General features: G+C 43.7%; 1 protein-coding gene across 1 annotated transcript; it reads left to right on the top strand.

Moving 5' to 3' along the window:
* Positions 1 to 1630: 1630 nt before the first annotated feature.
* LOC117094887 (kelch-like protein 23) lies at positions 1631 to 17581 on the top strand. The gene is made up of 4 exons (XM_033231192.1): positions 1631 to 1923; positions 2798 to 4012; positions 9056 to 9208; positions 16773 to 17581. Exons 2-4 carry the CDS (start codon positions 2800 to 2802, stop codon positions 17081 to 17083), a joined length of 1677 nt encoding a protein of 558 aa, XP_033087083.1. The 5' UTR covers positions 1631 to 1923; positions 2798 to 2799; the 3' UTR covers positions 17084 to 17581.
* Positions 17582 to 18874: the final 1293 nt, after the last annotated feature.

Below are 18874 nucleotides of genomic sequence, written 5' to 3'. Positions count from 1 at the left end.
CATTCTCTTATTTGTCCATAAGAATCACCTGCTGCCCCTGATTAGAATGCAGATCCCTAGGCTTCCACCCCACAGAAGTCTGTGTGTGGGGTGTGGTAGTTGTGGGGGCTGCATAACCAGCATCTTACATAATTCAATTAAGATGATCTGATTTGTGGAATTAAACTAAAACCCACCCACAGGAGAACAAATAGATGCTATTTATTCAGAGCTTGCTGTAGAAGGGAGTCCCAGTCACCATCACTTGACTTTGTCAGAGGCTCAAAGGTGGGGCAGAGGAGTGGGAAGGCTTTATAGAAGCGAAGAAAAGCCCCAGGTATGCTCTGATTAGAAGTTGTTAGCATGGGAAAGCGGCAAGTGGGCTACTAGAAGGTGGGTATTTTATGTGGTTGGTTTGTGGAACATATTTGGCTTTCTCTGGTTGGTGCTGAGGTGGAACTAGGGGTAAAAATAGGGAAGTTGCACTTTGGAAGGCCCAAGCAGGGGGATCGCTTGAGTCCAGGAGTTTGAGACCAGCCTGGGCAACATAGTGAGACCCTGTCATGAAAAAAATTTTAAAAATTAAAAAAAAATTGCACACCTGTAGTCCTAGGTACTTGGGAAGCTGAGGCAGAGGATCTCTTGAGCCCAGGAGATCGAGGCTGCAGTGAGCTAAGATCGTGCCACCACATTCCAGCCTGGGTATTACACAGCAAGACCCTGTCTCAAAAAAAAAAAAAAAAAATTGGGCAATTGCCAGTCGTTGACTACTTCCTGACTGTTCTGGTTCAGCTGCTACCAAGGTTGTGGGCTGGCTTCCTGGGCTTCTTATGTGGTTCAGAGTTCTGTTGTCATATACTATCTGGCCATTCATGTATATTCTGTTTCTGAGACCATACTCTGGGAAACACGTGGTCCCCTGGTGGTGGTGAAGGTCCCTGTGAGCTAGGGACCATCTGTCAACACTCTTATCACTACTAGTGCCTATCCCTATCAGGCACACGAAGCACTTAATAAAATCTTGCGAACGAATGAATGAATGATATGCAAAAATATTTGATACTGGCTTTAGCTGGAACAAGAAAATGAACTTTGTGTACCACATAGACATCCATGACTAGACTGGCCGTCACCAGAAAGGCTGCTCCTTCCAGCTACTATGCTCTAAATACAGTAACCTGAATCCTAGCACGACTGGACTTCGCCTTGGCTGCCCAGAGTTTTTCTCAAAGCTTCAGCTTAACCCCTGATGTGCTCACCAGCCCCAAGGCGCCCTCCTGAGTGCTTTGCTGGGGGTGGGATGGCGTTTGTGGGAAAGGCCGGCTACTTCTGGCATTTCAAAGGCGCCTCCAATCCCTGACCTTTAGTTGTGCCGCATTCTCTCCTCTTTCCCCCTTCTCTGTCCTCACAATTGGGTCTGGGCTGGTGAAGCCTACTGAGGGAAGGGAGTGTACACACACGCACACGCCCGCGCGCACACACACACTCATATATGGTGTAATTAATAATTCAGGACTCAGGTTATCTAAGAGAAGACGATCGACCAGGTGTGAGAAAGCGCGCGGGAGAGACAGCGAGCCAAGGAAGGGGAAGGCGGCAGCACGAGCTGTCTCCTGGGGAAGCCGTCCCACCTGCTGTGGGGGGCGCCGCCGGGTAGGGGCCGAGCCGCGCGCACGCCCGCACGCCCCGCCCCGCTCGCAGCGCTGCCCGGCGACGGGGGAGTTCCCGCGAGTGGCCTTGCGCCCAGACCGCGCGAGGGGCTGTTCGGGTGGAGGCGGGGGAGCCGCCGGGACACCAAAATAGGAGCTGCTTGTGGGGTGGAGCGGCACTAGCTGGCGGCCTCCGAGCGCCTCTTCCAAAGATGGTCAGAGGGGCCGGAGGCGTCCCCGCTCCCGCTCGCTGCTAGCCCGCGGGCCAGCGCCGCGTCCCGAGCCCCGGCGGGAGGTAGGTGCGGTGCGGACCCGCAGTCCGAGGCCGGCCTGCGGGGAGCGAGCGGGGCCGGGCGCTGGCAGGGAGGCCGCGCGGGAGAGGAGCATAGACAATGGCCGCGCGGGCGCCTGGCCGGGCCGAACGCGTTGCGCGGAGGCTGCCTGCGGCGTCCTTCCCACACCTGCACGGAGCGCCAGGCAGAGGGACGCGGGCACTGGGCCCGCGGGCAGCATGCGGCGCCCTCGAGTCCAGCCCCGCGCCTGGCCCCGGGGCGGGGCGGTCTCCGGGCGGGAACGTGGGCCGGGGCCCAGGCGCGGGGCGCGCGGAAACCCCTGCGGCGGGCGCGGGCTGCAGGGGCTGCGCCGGGCCGCCTTCCTTTCTCTCCTTCCTTAAACGAAAGGGCTCAGGATTTCCCTTTTCCGAGACCTCTTCTTGTCCTTTTACATTTCCATCATCCCTTTCTTGGCATTTCGATATGATTTGAAAGGGAGACGAGCTCGGGGAAAAGGTTGAATTGGGGACGAGCCGAGACAGCTGAGGTTCGGCCTCGAGTGGGGTGACCCTCGGACACTTTCCTTGCCTAGTGTGGGATCTGGTCTCCTGAGCGCCAGGCCAGGGTAGATTGCGGTGAATGGAATAGCAAATCAGTACTCTCAAAAGGACTACTGAAAAATCCGGGGGCATCATTTCAAGCCCCGAGCTACCCTGAATTTAAATTGACCACCATATAAATGATCAAACTGTCCATCCACATTTTGCATTTATTATTTAGAATGCTGAACTTAGTCCAGTTTTGGAGTATATCCGATGCTAGTCAGTTATTTAGCATTGATTATTTGAGATAATGTGCAAAATTGAAAACACATTTGTTATTTCATATTTATTGCAGCCATGGCTTTAAAAGGACAAGACGATTATATTTATCTTTTCAAGGATTCAACACATCCAGTGGATTTTCTGGATGCATTCAGAACATTTTACTTGGATGGATTATTTACTGATATTACCCTTCAGTGTCCTTCAGGCATAATCTTCCATTGTCACCGAGCCGTTTTAGCTGCTTGCAGCAATTATTTTAAGGCAATGTTCACAGCTGACATGAAAGAAAAATTTAAAAACAAAATAAAACTCTCTGGCATCCACCATGATATTCTGGAAGGCCTTGTAAATTATGCATACACTTCCCAAATTGAAATAACTAAAAGAAATGTTCAAAGCCTGCTTGAGGCAGCAGATCTGCTACAGTTCCTTTCAGTAAAGAAGGCTTGTGAGCGGTTTTTGGTAAGGCACTTGGATATTGATAACTGTATTGGAATGCACTCCTTTGCAGAATTTCATGTGTGTCCAGAACTCGAGAAGGAATCTCGAAGAATTCTGTGTTCAAAGTTTAAGGAAGTGTGGCAACAGGAAGAATTCCTGGAAATCAGCCTTGAAAAGTTTCTCTTTATCTTGTCCAGAAAGAATCTCAGTGTTTGGAAAGAAGAAGCCATCATAGAACCAGTTATTAAGTGGACTGCTCATGATGTAGAAAATCGAATTGATTGCCTATATAATCTACTGAGCTATATCAACATTGATATAGATCCAGTGTACTTAAAAACAGCCTTAGGCCTTCAAAGAAGCTGCCTGCTAACTGAAAATAAGATCCGCTCTCTAATATACAATGCCTTGAATCCCATGCATAAAGAGATTTCCCAGAGATCCACAGCCACAATGTATATAATTGGAGGCTATTACTGGCATCCTTTATCAGAGGTTCACGTATGGGATCCTTTGACAAATGTTTGGATTCAGGGAGCAGAAATACCAGATTATACCAGGGAGAGCTATGGTGTTACGTGTTTAGGACCCAACATTTACGTAACTGGGGGCTACAGGACGGATAACATAGAAGCTCTTGACACAGTGTGGATCTATAACAGTGAAAGTGACGAATGGACTGAAGGTTTGCCAATGCTCAACGCCAGGTATTACCACTGTGCAGTCACCTTGGGTGGCTGTGTCTATGCTTTAGGTGGTTACAGAAAAGGGGCTCCAGCAGAGGAGGCTGAGTTCTATGATCCATTAAAAGAGAAATGGATTCCTATTGCAAACATGATTAAAGGTAAGTGGAGATTATGTTTATTTTCTATTTTTTAGATGTCTGGGGCTAGGCCAGCAGTCTCACTTCTCTTGAATTTATCACTTTTGGATGCTATCTAGGAACTATAGTGAATTATACAAATAATGCTGCACAGAATGTTCCAGATAAAAACAGGATAGCATAGTTCCCAACTTGTCTGAGAGTTATGAGAATTTATATTCAAGTCAAGAGCTAGATGAAGAGACAAATCTGGGCAGTGTTTCATTTTTTCGTGTTCTTAAAATTGCACCCTTTTAAATTCTGCTTTAAAATTCTGCTATTCAACTTTTTTCCACTCAAAATACACTGATCAGCTTTCAAGAGGTCCTTCATTCAAACCTTGGAAGGTTTGGTCCCTACAGGATGTAACAAAGTACATTCTTCCAGGAACTAGAGACAACCTCTGCTTTTGCAATTCAGTCCTCTCTGAGAGGGGCAGACACCATACTCTCCCTCATGTGGCCCACAGAACCTGGCACACCCCTGGGTCTCGGTATCTGTCTGATAAACACTATTTTCTTCTGTGTTTGGCGATTTGTTAGCCTTACTCTCCTTCTCTCCCACTGGAAAAAAAGTTGAACCGGAATCTTATTTCATTGTATTTATTCATTGGTGCTGAGGAGCTGTACAAAAACAACTGGTAGGTTGTTACCAAATTTGTATCATTTTGTCCCAAATGTTTCTTCCCAGGCTTTTCTGTTTCTTTTTTAATGCTAGTGAGAGTGTGGGAATTTGACCTGGTCTGGAAATCTGACCTGGTATGATCCTTGGATGACAGGCAGGAAGCCGAGAGGCAGAACAGTCTTGGGATCAGGCATGCTGCCTCTGACGCTAAACTGCCTGCATCCAGATCCCTGCTTTCCTCTTACTTGCTGATGAGCTCTGGCAAATTGTTTAATCACCCTGTGCCCCCCGTTTTGTCATCTGTGTAACGGGGATGAAATATTACCTAGTCTCGGATCGTTGAGAGGATTAAATGAATCTATGCTTGTGAAGTGCCTAGAACAGTGTGAGCATGCTATACACAGAGTAAGCATGCTATAAATGTTAGGCATGATTGTCCTGAATGTCGGTATTGAAGGACATGTCAGCTCTGATAGAGCAGAAATTCATTTCATGTTAAGTCATGACCACTGTCACACCAGGGTGGGAGAAGGTAGCGGAAAACCCGGTGCTGTTGCTCCCCTGGTTTTTGGCTTTGCCTGAGCTTCACCACTACTTGCCGATTCCAGGAGGGCTCTGAATGTCCTGACTCTTCTTCTGTGAAAGAAACAATGAAAGTCCATATATTTAAGCAGCTATTGTAAACTAGCAGACATTTCTGATTCTGTTTTTTAAGGATGATGTAACAGTTTCAGTGGTTTTGTGGTTCAGAGTATATTTCTTTCTTTCTTTCTTTCTTTCTTTTTTTTTTTTTTTTTTGAGATGGAGTCTCACTCCGTCTCCCAGGCTGGAGTGCAGTGACGTGATCTCGGCTCACTGCAACCTCTGCCTCCCAAGTTCAAGCAATTCTTCTGCCTCAGCCTCCTGAGTAGCTGGGATTACAGGCATGTGCCACCACACCTAGCTAATTTTTGTATTTTTAGTGGAGATGGGTTTTCACTGTGTTGGCCAGGCTGGTCTTGAACTCCTGACCTCAAGTGATCCCCCAACCTCGGCCTCCCAAAGTGCTGGGATTACAAGGGTGGGTTCAGAGTATATTTCTTTGAGAATGAAAGCTTATTACTTTACAGAAATTTTTAAAATTTTTATTTAGAACAGTGCTTGCTGAAAAGAAAAATGCTGTGATGGTGTGTCTGTTGTGAAACAAAAGCCATATGTGTGCTTGCCTTAACCTTGAGTGGAGAGGGAGACCCTCATACCTCAAAGTCCTCCCTCACCTGCTAACTGGGTCTGAAATTCCAGTTTTATGCTGTGAACTCAAAGCTTTGATTCTTGTTTATATCTAGTCATCCCAGGGAGGGGTAACACTTTGCCAGTTATGTGCAGTTTTGACTAATACTTGTTTTGGTGGGTGGACGCATACAGAACTTTTTTAAAACAATTTTTAAAGTTTTATTTTTAATTTTTAAAATAGAAATAGGAGTCTCACTATGTTGCCCAGGCTGGTCTTGAACCCCTGGCCTCAAGTGATTCTCCTACCTTGGCCTCCCAAAGTGCTGGGATTATAGGTGTGAGCCTCCACACCCAGCCATACTGAACTTTTAGATTCCCATTTTTCGGTAGAAAGGATGACTTTTTTTTCAGTTCGTTTTATTTTGTAGACTTGGAGTAAATTAGCAGCTTTCTCTGGTAATGAACTTAATTTGGGCACAGTCAAATTTAAAATTTATTTCCTTTTTTGGTCCTAGACCCAAATTAAGTTCACTAATGTACGGAGAAGAAATACATACTTGGCTGTTTAGGAACTCCTAAGTCTTTATTTTTTTCTATTATAACTGCTCTACTTATAAACCCACTTTTATTTTGGAATAGAAAGGAACAAGAAGACTGAACTGTATCCTGCAAAATAGGGCTAAGTAAAAGTTGGTGGAAAGACAAAACCAACATTTTCAACTAAAATGATCCTCATCATCTTTCTTCCTTTTTTCATCTTCCCTCCAAACCCATTTCCTCCCCCTCCTCCTCCTGCTTCTTTTCCCCCTCTCCCTCCCTCCTCATCCCTCCCCCTTCCCCTCCCCCTCCTTCCTCCTTCTTCCTTTTCCTCCTCCTCCTCCCCCTCCTTCCCCTCCTCCCCTTCCCTCCCCCTCCTCCTCCGTGTTTTGGCATCAGTGATTCCAGTTTTCCCAGCTCAGGACCTCAAATCAGTCTGGTTTGCCTCTGCCTCAGTCAGTCATCAAGACTGTGTGTTTTACCTGTCTCTTTCCTCTATGCTCTTCCCTCCATACCCAAAGCCCCTTCAAAATCAGGCCCTTGAGACTGCCCACCCTGGCCAGTAACTAGATCTTTCTGGTACCTGTTCTTCCTTTGTTAGTCACTGTATTACTCTGTTTAAAAATCTTTAAATTCTGGCTGAATTAAATCCAGATTCTTTGTTGGGCATCAGTATCCTTTGCTATATGGCTTCAACTTCCCATGCCAGCCTTGAAGTCCCATGCAGCAACCCCCAATGTGCCATCTGGCCTGGTCAAACTGGGCTACTTGACATTGTCCAGTAAGCCTTTGCACTGGCTTTTCCCTCTGTCTAGAATGGCCTCCTCTCACCTATACCTGCCAACTTCCTACCATCACCCAGGTCAAATTCCACCACCACCTGCTGTGATTTCCCTTGTCAAATGCAGGGTTTCCTTGCCCTGACCATGCCCAGCAGTTCATCTGTCCCTTTTTAATTGTGTTTCTTCCATTTTATACCTAGTGTTCTAATTGCAGCCATGTGCCACTTAACAACAATGGGGATATGTTCTGAGAAATGTGTGATTAGGCAATTTCGTCACGTGAACATTATACTTACACAGCAGGCTATACCATACTAATAGTATAGCCTAATACACACCTAGGCTGTGTGGTATAGCCTGTTACTCCTAGGCTTCAATCCTGTACAGCATGTTACTGTACTGAATACTCTAAGCAATATAACACAATGGCAAGTCTTTGTGTATCTAAACATAGAAAAGGTACAGTAAAAATACAGTATAAAAGATAAAAATGGTAGACCTATTTAGGGCAATTACCATGAATGGAGCTTGCAGGACTGGAGGTTGTTCTGGTTGAGTCAGTGAGTGAGTGGGGAGGGATTGTGAAGGCCTAGGACATTACTGTACACTACTGTAGTCTTTAGTTTTTACTTTTTTTGAGACAGGATCTTGCTCTGACACCTAGGCTGGACTTCAGTGATGCAAACATAATTCACTGCAGCCTTGACCTCCTGAGATCAAGCAATTCTCCCGTCTCAGCCTCCTGAGTAGCTGAAACTACAGGCATATGCCATCACACGTGGCTAATTTTTTATTTTTTGTAGAGATGTGGTCTCACTTTGTTGTCCAGGCTGGTCTCAAACTCCTCCTGGGCTCAAGTGATCCTCCCACCTCACCCTCCTAAACTGTTGGAATTACAGGCATTACTGTAGACTTTGTATAGCATATAAAAATATTTTCTTTATCCTTATTCTATAAGCTTTTATATATATTATATATGTAACTTATTTATTGATTTTTTTACTTGTTAAACTGTTTTGTTAAAAAGTAAGACACAGACACACACATTAGCCGAGGCCTATACAGGGTCAGGATCATCAATGTCAGAATCATCAATATCACGATGTCTTCCACCTCCACATCTTGTCCCACTTGCAGACTTTCAGGGGCAATAACAGGCATAGAGCTGTCCTCTCCTATGATAACAATGCTTTCTTCTGGAATACCTTTTGAAGAACCTGCCAGAGACGTAGATTTATTTACACCAGCATCACCAGAAACACATGAGAATGCTTTATGTCATGTCTTTTTTTTTTTTTTTGAGACAGAGTCTCGCTTTGTCGCCCAGGCTGGAGTGCAGTGGCCGGATCTCAGCTCACTGCAAGCTCCGCCTCCCTCCTGCCTCAGCCTCCTGAGTAGCTGGGACTACAGGCACCCGCCACGTCGCCCGACTAGTTTTTTGTATATTTTAGTAGAGACGGAGTTTCACTGGGTTAGCCAGGATGGTCTCGATCTCCTGACCTCGTGATCCTCCCGTCTCGGCCTCCCAAAGTGCTGGGATTACAGGCTTGAGCCACCATGCCCGGCCTGCTATGTCATGTCTTTAAAACAGCTACAACAATATCACTAGGTGATAGGAAATTTTCCACTCCATTATAATTTTACGGAGGTCATTGTGCATGGTGCATGGCTGTATTTGCGTGCACGTCTCACCCTCTCTTAAGAGCACAAGGAGCCTTCTCTTTTTGTTCTTTTGTCCCTTATAGCACTTAGCACAGTACCTTGCATTTTACCGTCAGTAATAACAAAAACAACAATAAATTTAGCCCAGTGTTCACTGCAAAAAAGAACAAAAGATCGATCTAAAGATGTGATTTTAATTAATACATAGGTGTGGGAAATGCTACTGCCTGTGTCTTACATGATGTTATCTACGTCATTGGTGGCCACTGTGGCTACAGAGGAAGCTGCACCTATGACAAAGTTCAGAGCTACAATTCTGATATCAACGAATGGAGCCTCATCACCTCCAGTCCACATCCAGGTAACAGAAATACTATCTCAAATTGTATATGTTGTGATGCAGTTTATCAGCATATACGATGGCTAAAAATGGGCTGGAAATAGAAAATGCTGATTTTATTGTAGACTATACATGGGCAGAATTAAAAGTCTCAGAATATTCATATATATCCACCCAACAGTAATCACAATGAGATTCTGATTGGGTCACATCTACAAATATTTTCCCTATTGTCTTTATACAGTGCACATAATACGTCTATGTGGTCAAAAATGTTAGCATCTTTACAATTTTTTTCCACTTAATTCTTTTTCATGTTTTCCTTTCTGTGCCATCTTTCATTTACAACATGAATTATATAAAACACAATGTTCATAAGTAGCTGAAAAGCACCATTCTGTCAAATAGTCAGAAAGGGTACCCAGTGATTGAAGTTCAGCTAGAGATTGTTTCCTGTTTTAGAAGCATGTTCTTTCTAGGTTTCACTTACTATTAAGCACTCACTCCTACAGTGTGCAGAGCCATATGTTGGCCTTACCTTAACACTCATACAGGGAACATGCTGTCTGCCCATAAGGAACGGCCTGCCTTCTGGAATGTCTTTTGTTCTTTGACTTGTCTCTTTGTGAAGAGCTCAGAGGGAAGCACAGGTTTTAGTCTGTTTCAGTTATGCCATAGGGTTAAGTTATTTTCATTAGGAAAGATTCACATCATCATACCACCATGTTACCTTCAATCATTTTCCATAGAGCATCAGGCTTCGATGTGGGTCAGTGGAGAGGGTAGTTGAAATTCCAAGCTGGAACCATCTGTGAGGACTAGTAATGCTTACCATGGATCAGGCTAAGTGCTTCATATGTGTATTACCTCAGATTCTCGCTATAAGTCTGTGAGCAGGTATTGTTTGTCACTGTTTTACATATCTGGAAATGGAGGCTTAAAAACAATAAGTAACTTTTCCAAGGTCACAGTTTCACCGTTTGAAAGTGGTGGACCAGGATTCAAAATCTGGCAGTCTGATTCCATAACTTGTGCTTAAGGGGGCAGACTCTCCTGCTTTCAACCAAGGCAGCTACTTCCAGCCCATACATCATCTATCCCATATGATGGTTTAGCTGAAGCACACCTAAATCTGGTGCTGCATCTCCATATGCCCAGGCTTTGCATGAGAAGAAACTTCAGCCACAGGCTTCCCTGGCTCCAAAGACGTCATGGAATGAGTAAACTCCTGCCTCCTAGTAGCCCAAATGGACCATCCCAGACTCCCCACCACTTTCTGCTGTGATCAATGAGTTATAATGGAAAGGAATAATAACAACTCATAGTGAGTAATAGCTAGCATTTATTTAGTCGGTGTGTGGCAGGCACAAACTATTCCAGTAATTTTACATGTATAACCTGTTTAAACCTCAAAATAATTCTATGAGCTAGGTACTGTTCTTATCACATTTTGTAGGACACTGAGGTACAAAGAGATTAAACAAATTGCCCAAGGTTAGCCAGCTAGTGCTTATTAGAACTGAGGTTCAGACCTAGACAGTCTGGCTTGAACTTCACTATTAGCTCACCTGAACCTCATGTTAACCTTAGGAGTTAGATGTTACTCTGCCTATTTTGTGGATAGACTTATCTTTACAAAGAAAATCCAGTGTATGAAAAGTCAGAATTCATAAATTAGAGGGCAGTTATTTATATTATAAACTTAATGTATATGTCATTAAGAGGTTCCCTCAAAAATAAGTTTCCCATAACAGATTTCATATAGCTTGTTAACTACCTGAAAAGGAGTCTGAGAAACAGTGTCACTTTGGACTTAATCCAAAGTATTAATAAGCCATGGCAAATTAAAAATCCAAAATAAATGTTAAATTATAGTATAAATCAATGGTAACATATAATACACATCCATGTGTAAAGTTTTGATTTACGTTGAACTTTTTCCTGAGGAAACAAAAAACAGATTTTAAATCAGTACCTTGCATGATGTGTTCTGTTTAGCTTTCACATTCCTTAAAATATTTTTGAACTGGCTTGTTACCAATATTTAAAATTTAGGAGATTTCAAATAAAAATCATGATTTCTGTCCTTTAGAAGAAATGGGAAGACCCGGCAGCCTTGGATGTATTCCTTCTAGGCAGCAGTCACGGGACCCAGGGGGCAGCTGTTCCCTTAAATGAGGCTGTGTGCTCTGTTTCACCATAGTCCTTCCAATTCTCCTCACGTCACTGACCTAGGGGTCCTGTGCCATTGTTTTTCTTGCTCCCGGCTGGCTTCGCTCAGCTAGTCTGTTAAATCCTTAAGCTCTTGAAGGCTGTGCATCTGCATCCACTGAATTATAGCAAGGTTTGTTTCTTATGGATTTTAGCAGCACCTCCTGAGGAATTAAAATGTCATCCTTGAGTTGACCTCATAGAGATACATTACTTACACTGAGAAGAAATGACTACTATTATTTTTAAAAGATAATATAAGTATTATATTTTATCTTAACCCCTTTAATGGGGTAGTTTGTATAATTGGAAAACACGAGACTGTAGTTACATTGAATTCAAGGTGACATTTATTGAGACCCTACAATGGAAAAGGTAGGATTCTGATAATTATATAAGATGATTAAGTGCTAGTCTCTACTACCATAGGAGCTCAGAATCCAGGAGCAAATATACATACATAATGGAAATACAGGATAGTCTCTGCTAAGTTCTGTAAAAACAAGTGCTATTGAAATTGAGAATAAAGAGAGTGTAAGTCTAATTAAGGGAAATCTGACCATCTTAGAATGCTTCCAACGGTGGGTGGTTTTGATCTGGCCCTTAAAGAATGGCCCCAGATAAGGAAGGTAGTTCTTGAGGAAGGGTTTTTCTGGCAAGAAGTCAGTCTAGTGGAGGAAGGTGGAAAGGAAAGTTTCAGGTGTATTTCATTACCTGGGAGTAGACGTGAATGAGTGGAATGTAAGAGGGTAGAATGGGAGATCAGATGGGAGAGCTCAGTTGGAGAGCATGTCATGGAGAGCTTTGAATGGCAGTCTGGGTAATTTTTTTTGTTTGTTTTTTGAGATGGAGTCTTGCTCTGTTGCCCAGGCTGTAGTGGAGTGGAGTGACCTCAGCTCACTGTAACCTCCACATCCCAGGTTCAAACTATTCTCCTGCCTCAGCCTCCCAAGTAGCTGAGATTACAGGCGCCACCACTATGCCTGGCTAATTTTTTGTATTTTTAGTAGAGATGGGGTTTCACTATGTTGGCCAGGCTGGTCTCGAACTCCTGGCCTTGTGATTTGCCTTCCTTACCCTCCCAAAGTGCTGGAATTACAGGCGTGAGGCACCGCACCCAGCTCAGTCTGGGTAATTTTTAAAATGCAGAATCATCAAAGGTTTTCAAGCAAGAGAATGATGTGTGATCAGGTCTAGGTTTGTTTTTTGTTGTTGTTTTGTTTTGTTTTTAAGACAGTCTCGCTCTGTTGCCCAGGCTGGAGTGCAGTGGTGCAATCTTGGGTTCAGCGATTCTTGTGTCTCAGCCTCCCAGGTAGCTGGGATTACAGTCATGCGCCACCACGCCTGGCTAATTTTTGTATTTTTTTTTAAGTAGAGACAGGGTTTCACCATGTTGGCCAGGCTGGTCTTGAACTCCTGGCCTAAAGTCATCCACCTGCCTCAGCCTCGCAAAGCACTGGGATTACAGGCCTCAGCCACTGAGCCTGGCTCAGCTCTGGTTTTAAAAAGAGAACTCCTTTTAGGTAGATTGGGAGAAAGACAGCAAGGGGATCTACTAAGACTATTGTGTTTAACCAAGGGAGAAATGCTGAAAGCCTGAAGAAGTGGTAGAAGTAAAAAGAAGGGCTGATGTGATGAATGTCATGGATTCAACAGCTGATTACTTCCTTGACTGACAGCATACAGGAGATGAGGGAGAGAAAGGAGTTGACGGTCATCTCAGGGCTCTGGCTGATTGTCTGGGAGAATGGGGAGTACTGAAGGAGAAGCTGACAGGAAGGGAGAAGAGGGGAAGTGATGAGCTCAATTTTATAGTTTAGAGTGAAGGAATCATTGGATAACCCAAAAGAGCTGTCCAGCAGGCAAAGGGAAATGTGGGTCTGCAGCTGAGGAGGAGGGAGGTAGCTGAAAGTAGAGATCTGGGTATTGTTTGCTTGGATGGTGGCTGTGGGTATGGAGATGAATACAATGCCTTGGGAGGGTGGGACCAGCAATACAGCTATGGGCAGAATCCTAGGAAACGGGCAGAGTTGAGGGATGAACTGAGGAAGAAGAGTGTGTGAAGAGCCGAGAGGAAGCAGTATGTGATAAAGAAGGACCTGTGGAGAGCTGTGTCAAGTGGAGAGAGAACTTTCCTGGTGCTGCCATTTATTTACCTGCCTTGCCATTGGCAAGTAGATTAAGCTCTTGGGCCTTACTTTCCAGTAAAATCAGGAAGTTGTACTACATAAACTTTACAGGCTCTTCAATGAGAAAATATATTAGGAAAAAAAATTGAAATCATTTCAAATGGATGTTGTGTTTTTCTCTGAATCCATCTAGCTGTTTGTTCATATCACTCATCTAACACTGAATACAGACTGCCGTGTGTTGATGTTTTATGCTTGTGTGCAAACTTTTGAGCTGTGACAGATGGAGTCACTCCCATTCTTGATTATTCATTTGTTCACTCATTCACATCTAACATATCTGCTGTGTGCATCCTACATGCTACTATATACACAGTGCCAGGAGCACAGTGAGCAAGGCACAGTCCCGGAGCCTCAGTGGCTTAGAGGGATTAACCAACAAGAAAAAAAGCAGTTACAACTCAGGAAGAAAAAGTTCCTATCAACAATAATAGAACATGTGTTGTATTTGAGTAAAAGAGAAAAAATGATTAGGAATCACTTTACTTTAAATATTTTTACTGCTATAGGAAGACTGAGATGGCTTTCTTAACTTATGAATCAAAAATTGGGGTGTTTTGATAAACTTTGAGTAATTTAAGAAAAGCCTAGTAAGTGATGTTGAAGCACTTTTACCAAATGATAAAATTTTTGAACTATCATTAATTTTCACAATAACCATTAATTGAATGATTCATATAATTGATATAAGCAGTGTTTCACAAGTACTTGAAACAAGTAAATCCTATAAAAATTCAACATATAAATAACTGGAAAGTAACAAATGAGTTTTTAAGAAGTAGGATAATTATTTTCTTGGATGTCAGTAACTTGAGAAAAATATGTGGAAGCAAAGCAAAAATGCAGTCTTCTAAGACTTTCCTTAACTGTCAAAACCTAGGGAGGGCCTGGCACAGTGGCTTACACCTGTAATCTCAGTGCATTGCTTGAGTCCAGGAGTTCAAGACTAGCACCTGGGCAACATGGCAAAACCCCATCTCTACTAAAAATACAAAAATTAGCCAGGCATGGTGGCGTGCACCTGTAATCCCAGCTACAGTGCACACCTGTAATCCCAGCTACTTGGGTGGCTGAAGCATGAGAATCACTTGAACCCAGGAAGCAGAGATTGCAGTGAGCCGAGATTGTACCACTGCACTCCAGCCTGGGAGACAGAGTGAGACTCTGTCTCAAAAAAAAAAAAAATTGAGGGAGAACTTTACTGATAAGAAGTTGTCTTCCACTCCTAAAGAGGAAATCGCTTTTTGTTTGTTTTTTAGAGACAGAGTCTCACTGTGTTGTCCAGACTAGCCTTGAACTCCTGGGCTCAAGCAGTCCTCCAGCCTCAGCCTCCCCAGTAGCTAGGATTATAGGTGTGCACCACCACACTCATCTGGAAATCACATTTCTGATTGTATTATTCTTTCTAAAGAGGGGCTTGCTTATTACAAGCTTTCCTTCTATGTTATAATTTGAGGATACATTGGTACACAAGTGTACAAAGTACAATTCATTCATTATTCAACAAATGTTTATTGAATTCTCACAAGGTGCCAGACAGTTCCCATTCTCCAATTAGGAATAGATTAGTGGACAGGACACAGTTCCTGTGCTGCCAGGAGGGAGAGAGAGACGATAAGAAACACACCTGGCCAGGTGTGGCTCACACCTGTAAGCCCAGCACTTTGAGAGGCTGAGGCAGAGGAGGATCTCTTGAGGCCAGGAGTTGTAGACCAGCCTGGGCAACAAAGGGAGACCCCATCTCTACAAAAATACAAAAATTAGCCAGTTGTGGTGATGTGTACCTATAGTCCCAGCTTCTTGAGAGGCTGAGATGGGAGGATTACTTGAGCCCAGGAGTTTGAGGCTATATTGAGCTATGATTATGCCATTGCTCTCCAACCTGGGTGACAGAGCAAGATCCTGTCTCTAAAAAAGAAAAGAAAAGAACCATTCCAGATAATGAGAAGTGCTATGGAGAGAGTTAAAACAGGATGATGTAGAGATGCCTGACTGGCCACTTCAGGCTGGGTGGTCAGGGAAGGCCCTTTGAAGAGGTGAGAGTAAGGTAAGACCGGAATGACAGGAAGGATGCAGCTGTGCAGAGACCTGGGGAGAGGAGAGACTTCAAGGCAGAAGGAACAGCTCAGCGATAGTGCGCTAAATCTTTCCTTGCTTTAATTTGAATGCACTGACAAATCCTCCTCTTCCTTTGGGGCGAGAGGTATTTAAGTGTAATTTTATGACTGTTATTCCCAGAGAGTGAACTGACAGGCTAGGAGTGATGATAAAAGCGGGGGCGTGGAAGAAACAGGGCAGAGACCAGGATGAGGCAAATGAGGTGCTTCAGGCACAAAATGTAAGGCCACGCGGTGCGTCTGACTCACAGAGTTCTGCCTCCCTGCATTTTGCACCCTAAGCACCTCGCTAGCCTTACTCTTGTCACAGCCCTGGGAAGAAGGGAGACGTAGAGTTGTGAGATATCCTGGTGCTTTGAAGATCTAGCAGGTTTGGGTGTGGAGGGGGAGATAAAATGGAAAACACTAAAATAGCCTAGGAGGACCCCCCCATATACAGACTTCCAGCCCCAGGACGCAGATCCCACACAGCAGCCCTCCGCCTGGGGGCGCCCTTCACAGCTCTTAAGGATGATAGACTGTCATGCCCCACGAGTCTGGGTGTGTTTCTTTAGCTTCTTGAGTTTGTAACTGGACTGGCAGTGTGAGAAGCATACAAGGCCACCCTATGTGGCACCTGTGGCAGCAGGCATACCAGATTGCCTGCCACTGGTTAAGGAGACAGCTGCCAAGACCTGAAGAGACCCCACTGCTTATCAAGTGTGTCTTTCTATAAGGATTCTACTGCTACCGTCTTTTACAGACAGGTGTCAAGTAAAAGGTGTCTGTGTTGGGAAATTCCCAGAAAGGTGATCTGTTGGGTGAGTTTCTCCCTGGCCTCCTACGAAGCCAGCTTAAGGACAAGCTGAAGTATAATGGCAGCATGTCAGGAACAGACCCTCTGAATTAGGTGACGGGGAATGATTTTCAGCCTCAGTGTTGCAGTATTGCGTGCCAGAATCAAAATGCCACCACTCGCCTATTTTTTGTGTGCTGAACTGTAAAGGATTATTACATTACCACACTGTGGAATCTCTTTTGTTTGTTATCCTTTAAAAAATTGCTCTTTTCTTTTTCTCTTTTTAAAAGAATATGGATTGTGCTCAGTTCCGTTTGAAAATAAGCTCTATCTAGTCGGTGGACAAACTACAATCACAGAATGCTATGACCCTGAACAAAATGAATGGAGAGAGATAGCTCCCATGATGGAAAGGAGGATGGAGTGCGGTGCCGTCATCATGAATGGATGTATTTATGTCACTGGAGGATACTCCTACTCAAAGGGAACGTATCTTCAGAGCATTGAGAAATATGATCCAGATCTTAATAAGTGGGAAATAGTGGGTAATCTTCCCAGTGCCATGCGGTCTCATGGGTGTGTTTGTGTGTATAATGTCTGATTGAATCTGCAGAAATGATCAAGCAATCACTGTTTTGGAGTATAGTTTAAAATGCAGGGTTTGAAGTTCCTTACCTGATAATTGTGTCTGGCACATGATAGGGGATCAGTAAATTATAATTCCTAACCCCACTCTACTTCCAAATGTGGTGATTCATGGTCAAGAAAAATCTTATGTATATACACAGTTGAATCAGTGGGATTAATACCTATGATCTCTGCTTTTCAAAGGTAATATGGAATATTTGACACCTGGTAAAAGGTGAACTACCTTTGTAGTGAATCTTTTCCTCTTGGTAGCATCAACACTGGGGATAGATCAGAACCATTCTGTGAAATGAAATGTTTCTCAAGAGCCTATGATATAGTAGATAGCATATATTAAGATGTCTGGCTGGGCATGGTGGCTCATGCCTGTAATCCCAGCACTTTGGGAGGCTGAGGCAGGAGGATCACTTGAGCCTAGGAGTTGGAGACTAGCCTGGCGAGACCCTGTCTCCAAAAAAAAAAAATTCCATTTAGCTAGCAGGAATTTGAAATTTAAAGAGGGAATCTTTTCTACCTCTACAAAGTCAATACTTTTTTCACCTTCAGAATTATTTAGAATGTGGATTTACTTTGTCTAGTTTTTTCCTTTATAGTGTAGATAATTTATTGTTATTATTCTCTATTTACTGACTACCAGAGATATACAAAATACTGTGCAAAAGATTGTTACTGTTCAAAGAGTTTACAAACTAAATTTAAAAGAATGGCAAGTCTGAAAAATCGATGAGAAGATAGTCAAATATTTGTTTATGCTAAGGACTGTTTTTAATTTTCAGCTTTGATGTAAATTGCTAGTTTAGGTGTCTTTAGTTCAAGCATGTTAGGAAATCCTCTTTATTCTTAAATGTAGATACATGTCTGCATATATGATTGAATTTTAGAGCCAGAAAGCATGTAGAGCAGTTGTGATTAGTAGAAAATACATTGACAAGAAGATATTTGCATTTATTTCCCAATGCTGCCACTAACTAGATTTTGTGACTTAAGTCATTTAACCTCTCCTTGATTAGAGTTTCCTGAACCATGCACACTGGCACTGCAAATCACAGATATGCCTAGATACGGATCCCCTCACCCCTTACTACATCCAGAGGTGGCCTGAGTGACTCGAGCCTCTGGGCCAGAACCACCTTTGTCCATTTTCCTCAGTGTGCCTACAGCATTGCTTTCCATGTGTGCCATAACCGGAATAGTTGGGATGTGTGTGTTGCTTAACTCTTTTAAACCATTAGTTATCTGTGAGACCATCTATTCCACACTCTTCATTTTTTTTTTTTTTTTTTTTTGAGGCGGAGTCTCACTCTGTCGCCCGGACTGGAGTGCAGTGGCCAGATCTCAGCTCACTGCAAGCTCCGCCTCCCGGGTTTACGCTGTTCTCCTGCCTCAGCCTCCCGAGTAGCTGGGACTACAGGCGCCCGCCACCTCGCCCGGCTAGTTTTTTGTATTTTTTTTAGTAGAGACGGGGTTTCACCGTGTTAGCCAGGATGGTCTCGATCTCCTGACCTCGTGATCCGCCCGTCTCAGCCTCCCAAAGTGCTGGGATTACAGGCTTGAGCCACCGCGCCCGGCCCACACTCTTCATTTTTTAAAAAGAGACAATGATTATTTTTAACTTTACTGAAGTTTAAAACTACCTAGCACTTCTGATTTTTAAAAAAAAAATTTAGAAGGAAAATTTAATGCATTTATTTCAGATGGCATTTTAAATAGACACAAGCCTTTGGAAACACAATATGTATGGTAC

Source organism: Trachypithecus francoisi, unplaced genomic scaffold (assembly GCF_009764315.1).
Source record: "Trachypithecus francoisi isolate TF-2019V2 unplaced genomic scaffold, Tfra_2.0 Lachesis_group13, whole genome shotgun sequence".
Lineage (NCBI taxonomy): Eukaryota > Metazoa > Chordata > Mammalia > Primates > Cercopithecidae > Trachypithecus > Trachypithecus francoisi.
This window is presented reverse-complemented; position numbering and strand designations above follow the sequence as displayed.

Bases quoted from the DNA above. Each gene is read 5' to 3' on its own strand.
- LOC117094887 (XM_033231192.1), top strand. From the start codon at position 2,800: ATGGCTTTAAAAGGACAAGACGATTATATTTATCTTTTCAAGGATTCA. The intron at 4,013-9,055 runs GTAAGTGGAGAT...ATTAATACATAG, and splicing joins TATTGCAAACATGATTAAAG to GTGTGGGAAATGCTACTGCC. The intron at 9,209-16,772 runs GTAACAGAAATA...TCTTTTTAAAAG, and splicing joins CACCTCCAGTCCACATCCAG to AATATGGATTGTGCTCAGTT.